Below are 12913 nucleotides of genomic sequence, written 5' to 3'. Positions count from 1 at the left end.
CAAACCATGCACCAAGGGGATTAAAAGCTGTCTGTGGGTCAATTGGAGTTCTATTGGTGCCTAGGAATGCAAAAACAAAGAAAGAATAAATAAGTGAAAAAAAGAGTTTTGGTTGACATTTGAGGGCTTGTTGACAGACCAGTACATACATGTGTTTTAGGGCATCACCTAATGTTCGCTGCAGGACAAACACCCCTCCTGGTTATCTTTATTTGATCCTATCTTGCATCAGCCAACACCATACTGTAGCGAAGAGACGCAGCCGTGAGATATCAGACGCATCAACTCACCAGGGAGACGGAAGAAGAATGGGGATGAGCTCTGGCAGGGGAAAGTCCAAATCCGCAGGTACGACGACGAGAGTAGCATTTGAACAACTAGATTTATTCTCTTGGCATCTGCCGTAAGTTTAAACTGTACAAAATATCTACAAGCAAAACGATGTCATACCCGTCGTCGTCGGCCTGCCTGACCGGCCTGGTCTCCCCTGGTGAAGATGCGCCGTCTGCTGCTGTCTACTTGCTCACTCTTAAACTACCCCAAACTATTCCTTAAATAAGTTTCCCCAGCATCCAAGAGACACTTTTCTCCACCAATGGGCTACTTCGTTACTCCGACCAATCAGGCAAGCCGACATCATCCAATAAGCGGCAGAGTTCAAGGGGTCAAGAAATGGTCGCATCAACACTCCTTACACAAAAGCACTCTGACCATAACTGATCAGCTTTTGACAGCCGAGCGTGGGAAGACGACGCGACATGTGTAGGTGTGACGTCAGGGGCGGCGGCCGCGCGGTAGCACTGTCCGCGGCGCCGTCGAGGTCATTTGTGTACAATGGTTTGCCCCGCGTCAAGGACCCCACAAAATTCCCCGAAAGACAGCAAAGAGGGCCGCGGTACACTCTCTTCGCGACACCTCCCCCCTACGAAAAAGAGTGTCCCACTCGTTACAAATCATTACTACAAAATAAAACATGGCTCAAGAAGTTAAACGCGCACATTAGGGATTCATATAAAAAACTGAAGTATCCGTAAGGAAGATTTAACATCACATAAAACAAAACAAACAAGTTTTAACAAAATGGAAACAAAATGCACAAGACAAGAAACATCAAAGTTCATTCGCGCGCACTATACAATAAAATTGACAACGAAGATTATTTGGTTGCGCTGCAATACTAATCAGTGTCCGTGTCGTACGTAGTGATAGTTCCGAGGCTCAGCCTCCCTAAGAAATGTCCTCCAGTTAAATGTACTCCAGTTGGAGTAAAGTTCAGTCCCGTCCGGGTTCCTGTGTTGTCGTCCTTGATCACTAGTCGATGTCTCACACACACGATTACACGGGGCATGCCTCCGGTCACCACGCGAACTACATTGGTGCACGACGCGAGGGACACAACACACTTTCTTTTTCTTTGGACGTTCGTTATCAGATTCACTGTCTGCGTCGTCATCAGCGGAGCACTGTCTGACGTGGCACCGTTCTAATCGCGCAACATTAAAAGCGTCGCGTTTTTTGCCGGTTTGGTCGACCGAAATCTGAGGAGGCTCCGTTCGGTGGGCCACTTTCTTGGCGTCCTGGGTGCCGCGTTGAGTTCCTTGGCCTACCTGAAGTGGCGGCTCATTTTTGAAGGTCACAAAGGGGGCGATACTGACCGGCTTTCTGGGGGCGAGTGGCTCTTTCTGGCAGTCAGAGCAGGAGATGACATACTTGTTAACGTGGCAAAACATCTTGGGCCAGAAGTAACGGCGGCGAACTTTCCCCCAGGTGCGCCTGACGTCGAGGTGGCCCGCCGAGCTATCGACATGACAGTGCCGTAACACCTCCGACCTCAAACACCCTGGGACAACAAGTGCCGTGCGACCATCTTGAAAGCCTTTCGCTCTTCTATATAACACACCGCCGATCAAGCGAAAGCTCCGTGCCGTTCTTTTCGTTTTTCTGGCAACGGGCGCACTCGGCTGCTCTAGGTGTTGCATTACTTCTCGCATCCATGAGTCCTCTCTCTGCTTTTCACCGATGTCCACATGATCCAGAACGAGCAACGGTAAGAGATTTTCTTCGCTTGCTGGGGCGGAATCATGCGGAAGTCGAGAAAGCGTGTCGGAGTTGATTTGCTCAAAGTTAGAGCGCTGGTCCTTCCCCTGGGGTCCGTTTTCCTGGAGCCATTGCCGGCACTGGGGCGCAAAGTGGCCGATGCGGTCGCATAGCTGGCAGCGTGGTCGCTCGTCGTCGTCACGGGTATTTCCCGCTGGCCAAGGCACTGGAGGACGACGTACATCTTGTTCGATACCTTTCAGGCGGTCAAATAATGAGGCTATAGAGTCCGCGATCGTCCTCAAGTCCCTGTCGCGGTCGGTGGCCTCTCGCGGGCAGTGACGCTCTGCCGCAGCGCAGGTGGCGAGACATGTTGGAGGCGGCTGCACTGTTGCTCCAGTGGGTGTCACTCCGGCGGCAGGTGCCGAGGCGAATGGGTAGCACGACTGCTGGCCGGCAGAGAAATAGGTGCCGGTCGCTTCTGGTTGCGACGCACGCATCATCAAAAAAGCTGCCCAATCAATTCGGCGTAAAATTTCGAGGAAAGCAGAGCAGCTGTCCGGGTTTCCAATAAGAATTTTTTCCAGCACGTCCGGACGCAATCCGCGCATGAGGTGCCGCATCCGCTCCTCTTCCGTCATAGATGGATTGGCTCTGGCGCACAGCTGCACAACGTCATAATAATAATCTTCGGGAGATTCTGATGGCAGCTGCGTTCGGTTTTGGAGCCGCAAATATGCGATCTCAACTGAGTGGCGACTTGTGAAAGACGTTTTTAAGAGCGTCGTCCACTCTTTCCATGTATTAGGGGCACCCGTTAAAATTTGCGTGGTGTGCCACTTTTTTGCGTTGCCCTCTAATGCCAAATATAAAAATTTTACTTTCGTCCCTTCATCCCAGTTGTTGAGGGAGGTTACGTATTCGTAGCAAAGCAGCCACTCGGATGTTGACTCTTCGGGCGTGCCTCTAAAGACTGGCGGTCCGATGAAAGGTTCCGCTTGAGGGATGGACATGGTAGCGAGGACAGTAGGGGGTTCGGTCATGGTCGAGCTGTTAGAGCTAGGTTCTTCGGGTTTGTTGCCACGACCGATGATATTAGAGCGTGGACTTCGGTACCCAGCACACTCCACCACTTTGTAGCGAAGTGACGCAGCCGTGAGATATCAGACGCATCAACTCACCAGGGAGACGGAAGAAGAATGGGGATGAGCTCTGGCAGGGGAAAGTCCAAATCCGCAGGTACGACGACGAGAGTAGCATTTGAACAACTAGATTTATTCTCTTGGCATCTGCCGTAAGTTTAAACTGTACAAAATATCTACAAGCAAAACGATGTCATACCCGTCGTCGTCGGCCTGCCTGACCGGCCTGGTCTCCCCTGGTGAAGATGCGCCGTCTGCTGCTGTCTACTTGCTCACTCTTAAACTACCCCAAACTATTCCTTAAATAAGTTTCCCCAGCATCCAAGAGACACTTTTCTCCACCAATGGGCTACTTCGTTACTCCGACCAATCAGGCAAGCCGACATCATCCAATAAGCGGCAGAGTTCAAGGGGTCAAGAAATGGTCGCATCAACACTCCTTACACAAAAGCACTCTGACCATAACTGATCAGCTTTTGACAGCCGAGCGTGGGAAGACGACGCGACATGTGTAGGTGTGACGTCAGGGGCGGCGGCCGCGCGGCAGCACTGTCCGCGGCGCCGTCGAGGTCATTTGTGTACAATGGTTTGCCCCGCGTCAAGGACCCCACAAAATTCCCCGAAAGACAGCAAAGAGGGCCGCGGTACACTCTCTTCGCGACAATACTATGCCTGCAAATGTCCTAACCTTGGCACCATCTAATCAGCTGCTGTCCTGGACTGTGTTTCCCTTCTTCCCTTGGCAACTACAGTCAAACCTCAATATAATGAATATGGATATAACGAATCATTGGATATAATAAATAGGAAATTTTGTTGGTCATGCTTTAGTACAATGGAGTATTCTACAGTAGCATCTCATTGAATCATTGGATATAATAAATAGGAAATTTTGTTGGTCATGCTTTAGTACAATGGAGTATTCTACAGTAGCATCTCATTTATTTGAACTCCAAGGGAACAGGAGATTTATTTGAATAAAACAAGAGTTAGAACAAAGGAGAGCCCCTTTAAATACAGCATCCTGTGTGCTATATTTAAATTGTGCTATATATTAAAGTGTGCACTACAGCGCCAAAGACGTTACGAATTTGAACTCCAGAAACCATGCAACGGTTATTTCAAACAAAATCTCTCATTCTCATGCACCTCTCTTCAGGAAAATCTGAACAAGAGGTCAAAATTCCATGCGTCGCTAGCTGCCGTAACGACAGCAGTGGCAGTGACAATGAGATTGAAAATGGCCTGTCTTTGACACCTGCCCCGATGTTTACGCAATGTGCGCTGTCACTGATACACGCTCATGGGTTTCGTACATGCTAAAGGATTACCGCCAGTGTTCGCACAGCTGCTGGACGCGATGCACACTGAGGTTGTGAACCTGAAACTGCCATGAGAGCAAGTGCAGATTGCTGACTATCTCGGTGCACTTAATGTTAGACACTGTTTAGAGGTATAAATAAAATTTTATTTTTTGCTGCCTAATTTCTGGAACGTCTATTCGATAGCGCAAGTAGCAAATTTGTGTTTGTAGCTACCAAGGTACTTTCAGCAGCCTTTCTTTTACAGCAGTCCAGATATAGTAGAGATGATCAGTTACAACAATATAATTTTTCTTTTTCTTTTTTTTATATTGTTATTAGTGGACTGCACTGTACCACTGTCTAATCTGTAAGCGATTGCAAAAGCAATAAAAACATCAAAATTAATATAAATGACCACAGACAAACGGGTTTACGTGATAGTCGTCCAACCACGTGGTACGGCGTCTTCCTGTCCACCGTAAGGCGGATGCTGGTTGCTGACAGATGGCAGTTTCGCCATACTGCAGCATATACACACCCACACAGATTAATGGCCAGCACAATGGCGGGAAACCAGCCAGTCAGCTCAGCCATGCCAGCCACACGGCCATAGCACGTTGCCGTCGTCCATTATAAACAATCGGCTACACTTTGTTCGTCACAAAAAACAGAGGCCACTTGTATAAACCGACATCCTAATTTTATCATTGGCGACAAGTGACGACTACTGTCCAATTTGTTGCACAAATGAGAGCTGCGGCATGAGGCAAGTTCAACTCGGAGCCCACGTCTGGACACCGCTGCTCTGCATGCGAGACGACTTGACCACATCACATGTGCCATGCAGTGCATACACCACAAATAGCAGCATATCTTCTCTTTTTTGTGAATTGATGTGATGAAAAATAAAGAGTCCTCAAAACAGTGTATTTTGTGATCATCTGCAGTTGTTTTTGAAGCTGGCTAGGCCTAGCGGAGCCTTATGCCATAGAGTTAATAAATCCAACTCTAGAGGCAAAACTCACCATAGCACCCACACATTAAGATCGGTAACCGTGAGGGCGTCGCCACGTTACTACTCACACAATGAGGTGGCATTCAGACGAGACGCACTATCAATGCGATTCCGAGCCTTCCTCAGTACAGTGGCACCATCTAGTTTAGGCACCTGCAAACGCATCCTTTCATGCACCATACATTTTAATCGAAATTTGACAAATAGCCAAAGATATTTCTCAAAAATAAAGAATAAACTTTACACCTTGTCCATATGTACGTGCTACATGCAAATTCTTGTTTTTGCATTATATATTTATTAATTTTAGCATTACAAAAACCAGAAGTAGCCACATGGTGGCATCCTTGCAGTTGCCACTCTTTTTTGCCCAGCTTTTCCTACAGAGTCAGTATAGGAACTCCGTGGCCTTGGAGCTTGCTCGGGCCAGAGCAGACAGCAGTGGGCAGCTGTGGTTCGCTTGTGCAGTCAGTATGAATACTATCTGCTGGCAGGGCAGCACTTCGTTACGGGAAGCTTGCCACTAGCGCATTCGTTCCGTATGAAAAAGTGTGTTTTCGCAAATTCCGCAAGCACTCGGAAATAGTTGTGTGCAGTGCACTGCCAGAAGCATGCGTCACTGCAGCATCAAAGTGCATTATGTTTACACCATCTAGCCAAAATATGCCCAGACATCTGTCTTGTGTAGCCCACAGTCTGTTATAGCCAGTTACGTTAAAAGCGGAATTGGTTGCAATGATAATGTAGGCAGACGAAACTAAGTGAAAAGAATAGCCTGTTATATCTGAAAAAATGTTCTATGCAGATTTGTTGTAACGGGCCTGGACTGTATAACCACACTGGCACCTCTACATATAGTTACCGTGATATATAGACAACATAGTTGAACGACCATGTCAAGGCTATGTCACGTTAGGATGGCGGGGAGAGGCAGTCACCTGAAAGCGGCCAACAACGGTGGGCGTCTTCCGGCGCAGCAGGTCAAGGTTCCTGGGTGGAGGGAACTTCTTGCGCTTCTTGGGGGGTGCCAGGTCGTCGGGGCTGGGCGGCCTCAGCTCCGGGTAGACGTTGTGCATGTACCAGTCAAAGGAGCGGCACTTGAGCCGTTTACGCAGTTTTTTTCGTGCCGACACGTCCCCGTACCACTGGTTGCGGGCATCCCTCCGTGTCTGAAGGTAGTACGTCTGCGACACAAAGAAGGAGAAGGAAACAGTTGTCGTGCGAGGCATTGGTGCTCACGTACTGTAAGTTGCTGCATATGACAAAACTCTTCTGTCTCGTCCTCTATTTTAGCAAAGCTTCCATTGTGATGCAGGAGAAGCTTTGATGCTGTGGTGATCGAACTGGGAAGAGGAGGGAATGGGGAAAGAGGGTGAGATAAGTAAGCAAAAAAAAAATCCATTGAATTTGTTAGCTCAAGCTACATTTTCAGATGGCATTTCTCAAACAGCAAAGGCCTAAATTCTACCAAGAGCGTGCTGAGCCAGAATATGTACAAAATCAAGATATTCCAGTAACTCCAGTAACTTGGTTTAGGTTGGGCGTGTTCGTGCTCTTGTTGCCAAAATGAATAATTTCATGTAGACTTATTTCATGTTAATGCTTACTGCAGGGATGGCTGATGCAACAAAGCCTCAGTAGACATGGGGGCTGGCCTAGACAATGATCAAGCATTGCTCCACATGACAGACCGCATGTCACTAGAGATGCAGTTAAAACATGATATAACAAACTTCCATATAATAAAATTCTCAATATAACATGTTATCTTCTTATAAAATGTCCATGGAACACACTAATTTTAACTTCAATATAAGAAATAGTGTTTAAACATGATTTTAATACAGTTTGACCTTGACATAATGAAGTCAGTAAAACCGGCAATTTGCTTCGTTATATTCAAATTTTTCTATATTGAAAGTCGACATTTTATGCAAGTACAGTCACCGATGGATTTTCTTTATGTGGACTGGGCTGCAAAATTTTCCGAATTGTCGGGCAACCGGAATAAGCAAATTTGAACAAGAAAAAAATTCACTTCGTTGAATACGACAGTCAGCGATTAAAAATAGTCATGCCATGTTGACGATATCTTCACACTAGCAGTACGGAGCGAGTCATGTTTTCGCATCGACTCCAACCCCGCAGTTGATAGTCTTGCCCGCAGTGAGACGACGCTGTCATAAAAAGCACCAGCAATGGGGAGGATATGCTTCCTCCGCCTCTCGCTTTAAGACCTCTGAAACTCTAAATTATGCAACCTGCAGTACTAAACACTCAGGAAGACAGTGCACGATGCCAAGGCATCTCGGTGCACCTCCTGTTCACACATGCGGCCGATTACTTCTAGGGGGCGCAGACTGCATATACGGTCAGCCATGCTGACAGCCATGCACAGCTGTGCCAGAAAAGGAGACGCACACTAACCTGCCCCCCAATCTCACGCTCGCTTGATTGCATCACCGCAAGCTCGCGCCCCACCCCGCTTTTCCTCTTGCACGCACGGGAAAACGGCGCTTATCAAGCCACCGTCCTTCTGGGTTCAACCTGCCACGCTTTCGCTCATTTCCAAAGCACACAGCATGAGGGGCGCGACAGCATCTCATCGCACTTGGACTTTCCACAGAGCATGATGCTGCCCCACTTCGGCAGTTGCTCTTGGTCACGCAGCGCCCAACTTGAGAGATGTACTTGCAAGCAGTCGCACGTAACTCAGTCATCTGACCATTTGCATCTGCAGATGTTTCCATTTATTTTCACGCCATTCCACCGCAGCAGCAGTGAAATTTTGTCATACTGAAGTCTTGTATAAACACACTTCATTACATTAAGGTTTTAAGTACATGGTTTTCTATGGACAAGAAGTCATGATAAGTTAAAAGGAAGCTTTAGCTCGGGCCCAACTCCGATGACACCTATACAAATACATGTAAAATGCAAAAATAGCTTTTTGGGATAAGCCCTTGACCGATTTTAACTAAATTTGTTACATATGAGAGATAGAGTTAAATTCTAGTGACTGTTAAAAGCAGAATTACAATTTGGGGCATGAATGGTTTAAAAGTAATTTCCAAAAATTGGTATGTTTGAAAAAGCATAGATGCACAAAGTTTTACAAATTCGTAGCTCTGCACCAAAACAGATATTGCAGTTCTGTCAATTGCATCCATTAGATCATCCAAAGGGGACAAATTCAATATGTCAATTTAGTATATCCTAAATGATTTTGTTACATTGTTTACAAAGGTTTTGCAAAAGTTTCATTCACATATTAGTGGTTTAGTTGAGAGCCATGCCATAACATATCAATTTTCTCCACTTTAGATATACTATTAGGTGCCATTTAGAGAATTGTAATATTGTGCTCATTGCTGAGTTAGAGTTGTAAACTTGATAGCCTTGATTTTGGAGAATTTGCGATTTTTGCCAATTTTAAGAAGTGGCGACATGAACTGAGAATTCGTAACCAACAGTCACTAGATTTCAACTTTTTCTATTAAATACAACAAATCTAATGAAATCTGGTGCAGTGGCAGCCGAGAAAAATGATTTCTCCTTTCTGATGTGTTTAGACAGAAGCCCTTGAGCTAAAGCTTCTCAAGGAAGAATGGCGCAAACAGGGATGAAATAAAAATACCGCCTTCAGGGGAGTTTGCATGCTTTAGCAAATTCAATCAGAGTGGCCCCTGACGACCCAAAAGAAAGTCAACAAAACCTTTCCTGTGGAAATGACAGCCTTTGCTTTCTTTAGGGGTTGAGAATTCGAATCTTTCCACTGTAAGCATTGCCGTCGTGTTTCAGCCTCGTAATAGTGGCACCTTGACTCGTCCCCAGTCACAACTGCCGACAAGAAATCGTCACCCTCATTGTGATAGCAGTTCAGATGAGTCAAGGCAGTGCCGCATCTCTCCGTCTTCTGGTGGTGGTTCAAAATCTTGGCCAACCATTGCGCACACAACAGCAGATAACCGAGATGTTCATGAATTATGCTGTGAACAGAACCGTGACTGATGTTCACACGCTCTGCCAGTTCACCGATGTTTATCTTCCATTCTTGTCTAATCAGCTCACCAACCTTCGCAATTGTGTTGGGGATGATTGCACGGTGGCTTTGGCCTCGTCTTGGATAGTCTTTGAAAACTTCACGTCCTTCTTTGAACCGTTTGCTCCAACACTTCACAGTGGACAATGAAATGCAATGTTCAACGTACACGGCAGCTATACGGTGACTAATTTCTTTTTGGTAAATACCTTCAGGTGTCAAAAACTGCACGGCAACACGCTGTTCAACTTTTGCAGTGTCATTTATGTCACGCAACCATGCTCAACCCAGTGTATGAGAGCATTAAAGAACATTTATCTTCACACTTGCGTGTCACTTTTCTAAATGAGAGATACCTGTATGCTACGCGCATGCCTCGCAGATAATAAACCGAACCATTATTGCGCAGTGTGGGGTGGCTCACTTTCATATGACTCGGCCTCATACACTAGAATTGCAAAGATACAATGGAATATACAAATGCGAAGATGTAGCTTGATAAAGAGCAAAAATGTGTCACTGGAAAGAAAGTTCACTGCATGTATATACAAAACCTTGGAACAAAATATTTAAATATGTGTATAAGACTCCAATAAATGTATGTGTCTACGAAAAAGTCACTGTATATAATGCGTCTGACAAGGCAAATAAATATGTTGGGCAATCACAGATTCACAGATCACAGAATCCTAAGGACCGCACCCCCTTCCCTCCAATCCCACTGACGTATTGCGCGCGAAAGAAGGCAGCCCGCTTTGCCCCCGCTTTTCTCCCTTGCGCACAGAAGACTGAGCCCTCATCGTTAGCTCACCCATGCCCCCCCCCCCCCTCTTTCATTCGCACATGCAGCATGTGGCACACGGTCACAATGGTATTGCCCATGGACTTTATACAGAACATGAGGGCGACGGCGACGGTAGGAATGCGTCTGGTGTGTCCGCATAACTGCTATCGCAATAATATAAGAGTCTTCAGCAATTGTAGCGTCCCGAGGCCATTACTTTCTATAAAGAAGTAACAAAATCGAACTTTCACCATGCAACAATTCGCTGCGCCTCAACACCTTTTCTTTTTTTTTTTTTCATGGGGCGGGGCACCGAAATGAAAGAAAAGCATGTTGGTCATAATCGAATGCCTACTTTGGGCACCTAATGGCTACCGAAGGAATATTGAAGAAGACGCGAGACGCTTGATCCACCGAGAACCATACTCATAGTGCTCGGTATCCTACACTGGTGAGACAAGACTTCCCGGAGAGGTTGCGCTCAAGCGAACCCGTTGCAATCGGTCGAGTCCCCGCAGTGATGGCGGTGAGTGACCATTGTTTGTTTAGCCGTCTGCTAGCTAGAAAGCGTCGAAAACTCTGCCAGGCGAAAATCCACTCAACAAGACAAAAACGAACACACACCAAAGTGCACCACGCGGTGGTCGGAGCAACACGAGAAAGACGCATGCGCTCAGACTGGCTCTGGCAGCCCACGGGTAGCAAGAAGAAAATTGAAGAGGCTCAAAGTGTCTTCGTGACTTAAAGTCGAAGTAGAAAAATAAATAAGAACATAGTTAGATTTGCTGGCTTTAGTGTCTTGACATGGATGCTTTGGTGCAGGTGAAAAAATTGTTGATATTCTTTTCTGTGACCTGGCGGCTCAAATGGACTACCACAATGCTTAGTCTCATCGGTCCTTGCTGCATGCTTTGTCAACTTGTCTGATAGTCTGTTAATTTCGCTTGTCTCGTTGTATGGTCCGACGTACGAATTTAGAAAAGTTAACGTGAATTTGGTGTTAAATGTTTATAACAACATTAAACCCACAAAGTTCCAGAATTGAAACTAAAGCACGACTTTGGAAGTGTCAATGCACCTTTTGCACCAAATGCTTATGAGAACTTTATAGCCACAAAGTTTCGGAATTTAAATCCATGCACTCTGTAGATTCCGCAGGCTCCGCGAGATACCGCAACAAGCCTGCTCAAAACGCCCTTGAAACTTTGTGCTCGATGGGGCTCCTTGCATCATGTGGCTCCTGGTGCAGGCCGCTGCCATGAAATTGAGCCCGAAGTTGCAACGTTCGCGCTGAAATGTCTTTTCGAGCATGAAAAAGACCTCCCCCCCCCCCCCCATTCTAGACAAAATCCAGAATGATTCCTGGCGCCGGGGGTGTTTGGTCGGGGGTGCATGACAGCCCAAAAAATTTTCGGGGGGGGGGGGGGGGGAGAGGGGCTGGAGCCCCAAAAGCCGCCCCCCCCCCTGGCTACACCCCTGCTGGTGGTTCATAAAATAGACACAGGCAGCCACCCATCAGTTAGGTGCAAGATGCGCCCTGTTGACAGTCAAAAGAGAGAAATCCTTGATGGGTGCAGCCAACATCTGCCGGACCAAGACCTCATTGAGCCCTACTCCAGTTCCTGGGACAGTGCACCTGTATTAGTAAAGAAGAAAACTGGAAGATATCACCTTGCGATAGACTACAGACCCTTAAATACAAGCATAAGTGTGCCAGTAAATCCCATTCCCCACACAGACTGAGCACAGACTCAGCTCGGTCACACCAAGTGGTTCATTCTTACTCAGGGATTCTTTCAAGTGCCGGTTGCCCCCAAGGATGTACCAAAAGCTGCATTCCTGCATCACAGAGAAGTGTTTCAATTTAAGCGAATGCCAGTTGAGGTAGCAGATTGGCCAGCAACATTTCAGTCTCTCATGGACAAAGCTTTAGATGGCATAAAACACAACTATTGCATGGCATTTCTTGATGATGCGCTCATTTATTCAGACTTTTGAGGACCACCTAAAACATATCGATGAGGTAAAGCAAAAGATGACGTATAGTGGAGAATTGGCTCTGCAGGTCTGACAATCAATCCCAGAAAAGAGGCATTCTGGGAACAGGCATTAAAGTTCCTTGGACATGTTATCTCTCCAGGCAAATGACAACCTGATCTAGACAAGGTGAGAGCGGTTGCAGAGTTTCCATCTAAAATGGCCAAAGAGCTCCAAATGTTTCTGGGCTTGGTAGGATATTACAGAAATTTTACCCCTCGTTTTCTGACAAGGCCAGACCCCTGACGGCTCTCCTCAAGAAAGGAGCCTATTAGGTTTGGTGCGTCGAGCAACAGACAGCATTCGAGTCTCTGAGGCTAATGCTGACGGGAGAGGTGGCAACGGTATTGCCTGACCTGAGCAGGAGGCCCTTTGTGATAGAAACAGATGCCAGTGGCACTGGCATAGCAGCAGTGTTATTGAAGGAAGTCAGAGATGAACTCAGGCCTGTGTTATTTGTAAACAGAACCCTCAGCACTGCTGAAAAGAACTATACAGTCCAAGAATGGGAATGCTTTGCTGTGGTGTGGGCTGCCGATAAATTCCAGTCAT

At 46.6% G+C, this 12913-nt stretch overlaps 1 protein-coding gene across 2 annotated transcripts in view; it reads right to left on the bottom strand.

The window, feature by feature from the left end:
* The window catches only part of LOC142573124 (polypeptide N-acetylgalactosaminyltransferase 11-like), a 106908-nt gene that overhangs the window by 24089 nt on the left and 69906 nt on the right, over positions 1-12913 (bottom strand). For both annotated transcript variants that reach the window (XM_075682648.1, XM_075682646.1), the window contains exon 11: positions 6437-6682. In XM_075682648.1, the coding sequence (XP_075538763.1) occupies positions 6437-6682 (246 nt within the window). The remainder of the gene's footprint in view (positions 1-6436; positions 6683-12913) is intronic.

This window comes from Dermacentor variabilis, chromosome 2, assembly GCF_050947875.1.
Source record: "Dermacentor variabilis isolate Ectoservices chromosome 2, ASM5094787v1, whole genome shotgun sequence".
Lineage (NCBI taxonomy): Eukaryota > Metazoa > Arthropoda > Arachnida > Ixodida > Ixodidae > Dermacentor > Dermacentor variabilis.
The sequence above is the reverse complement of the archived record's forward strand: the minus strand, read 5'-3'. Positions and strand labels throughout refer to the sequence as shown.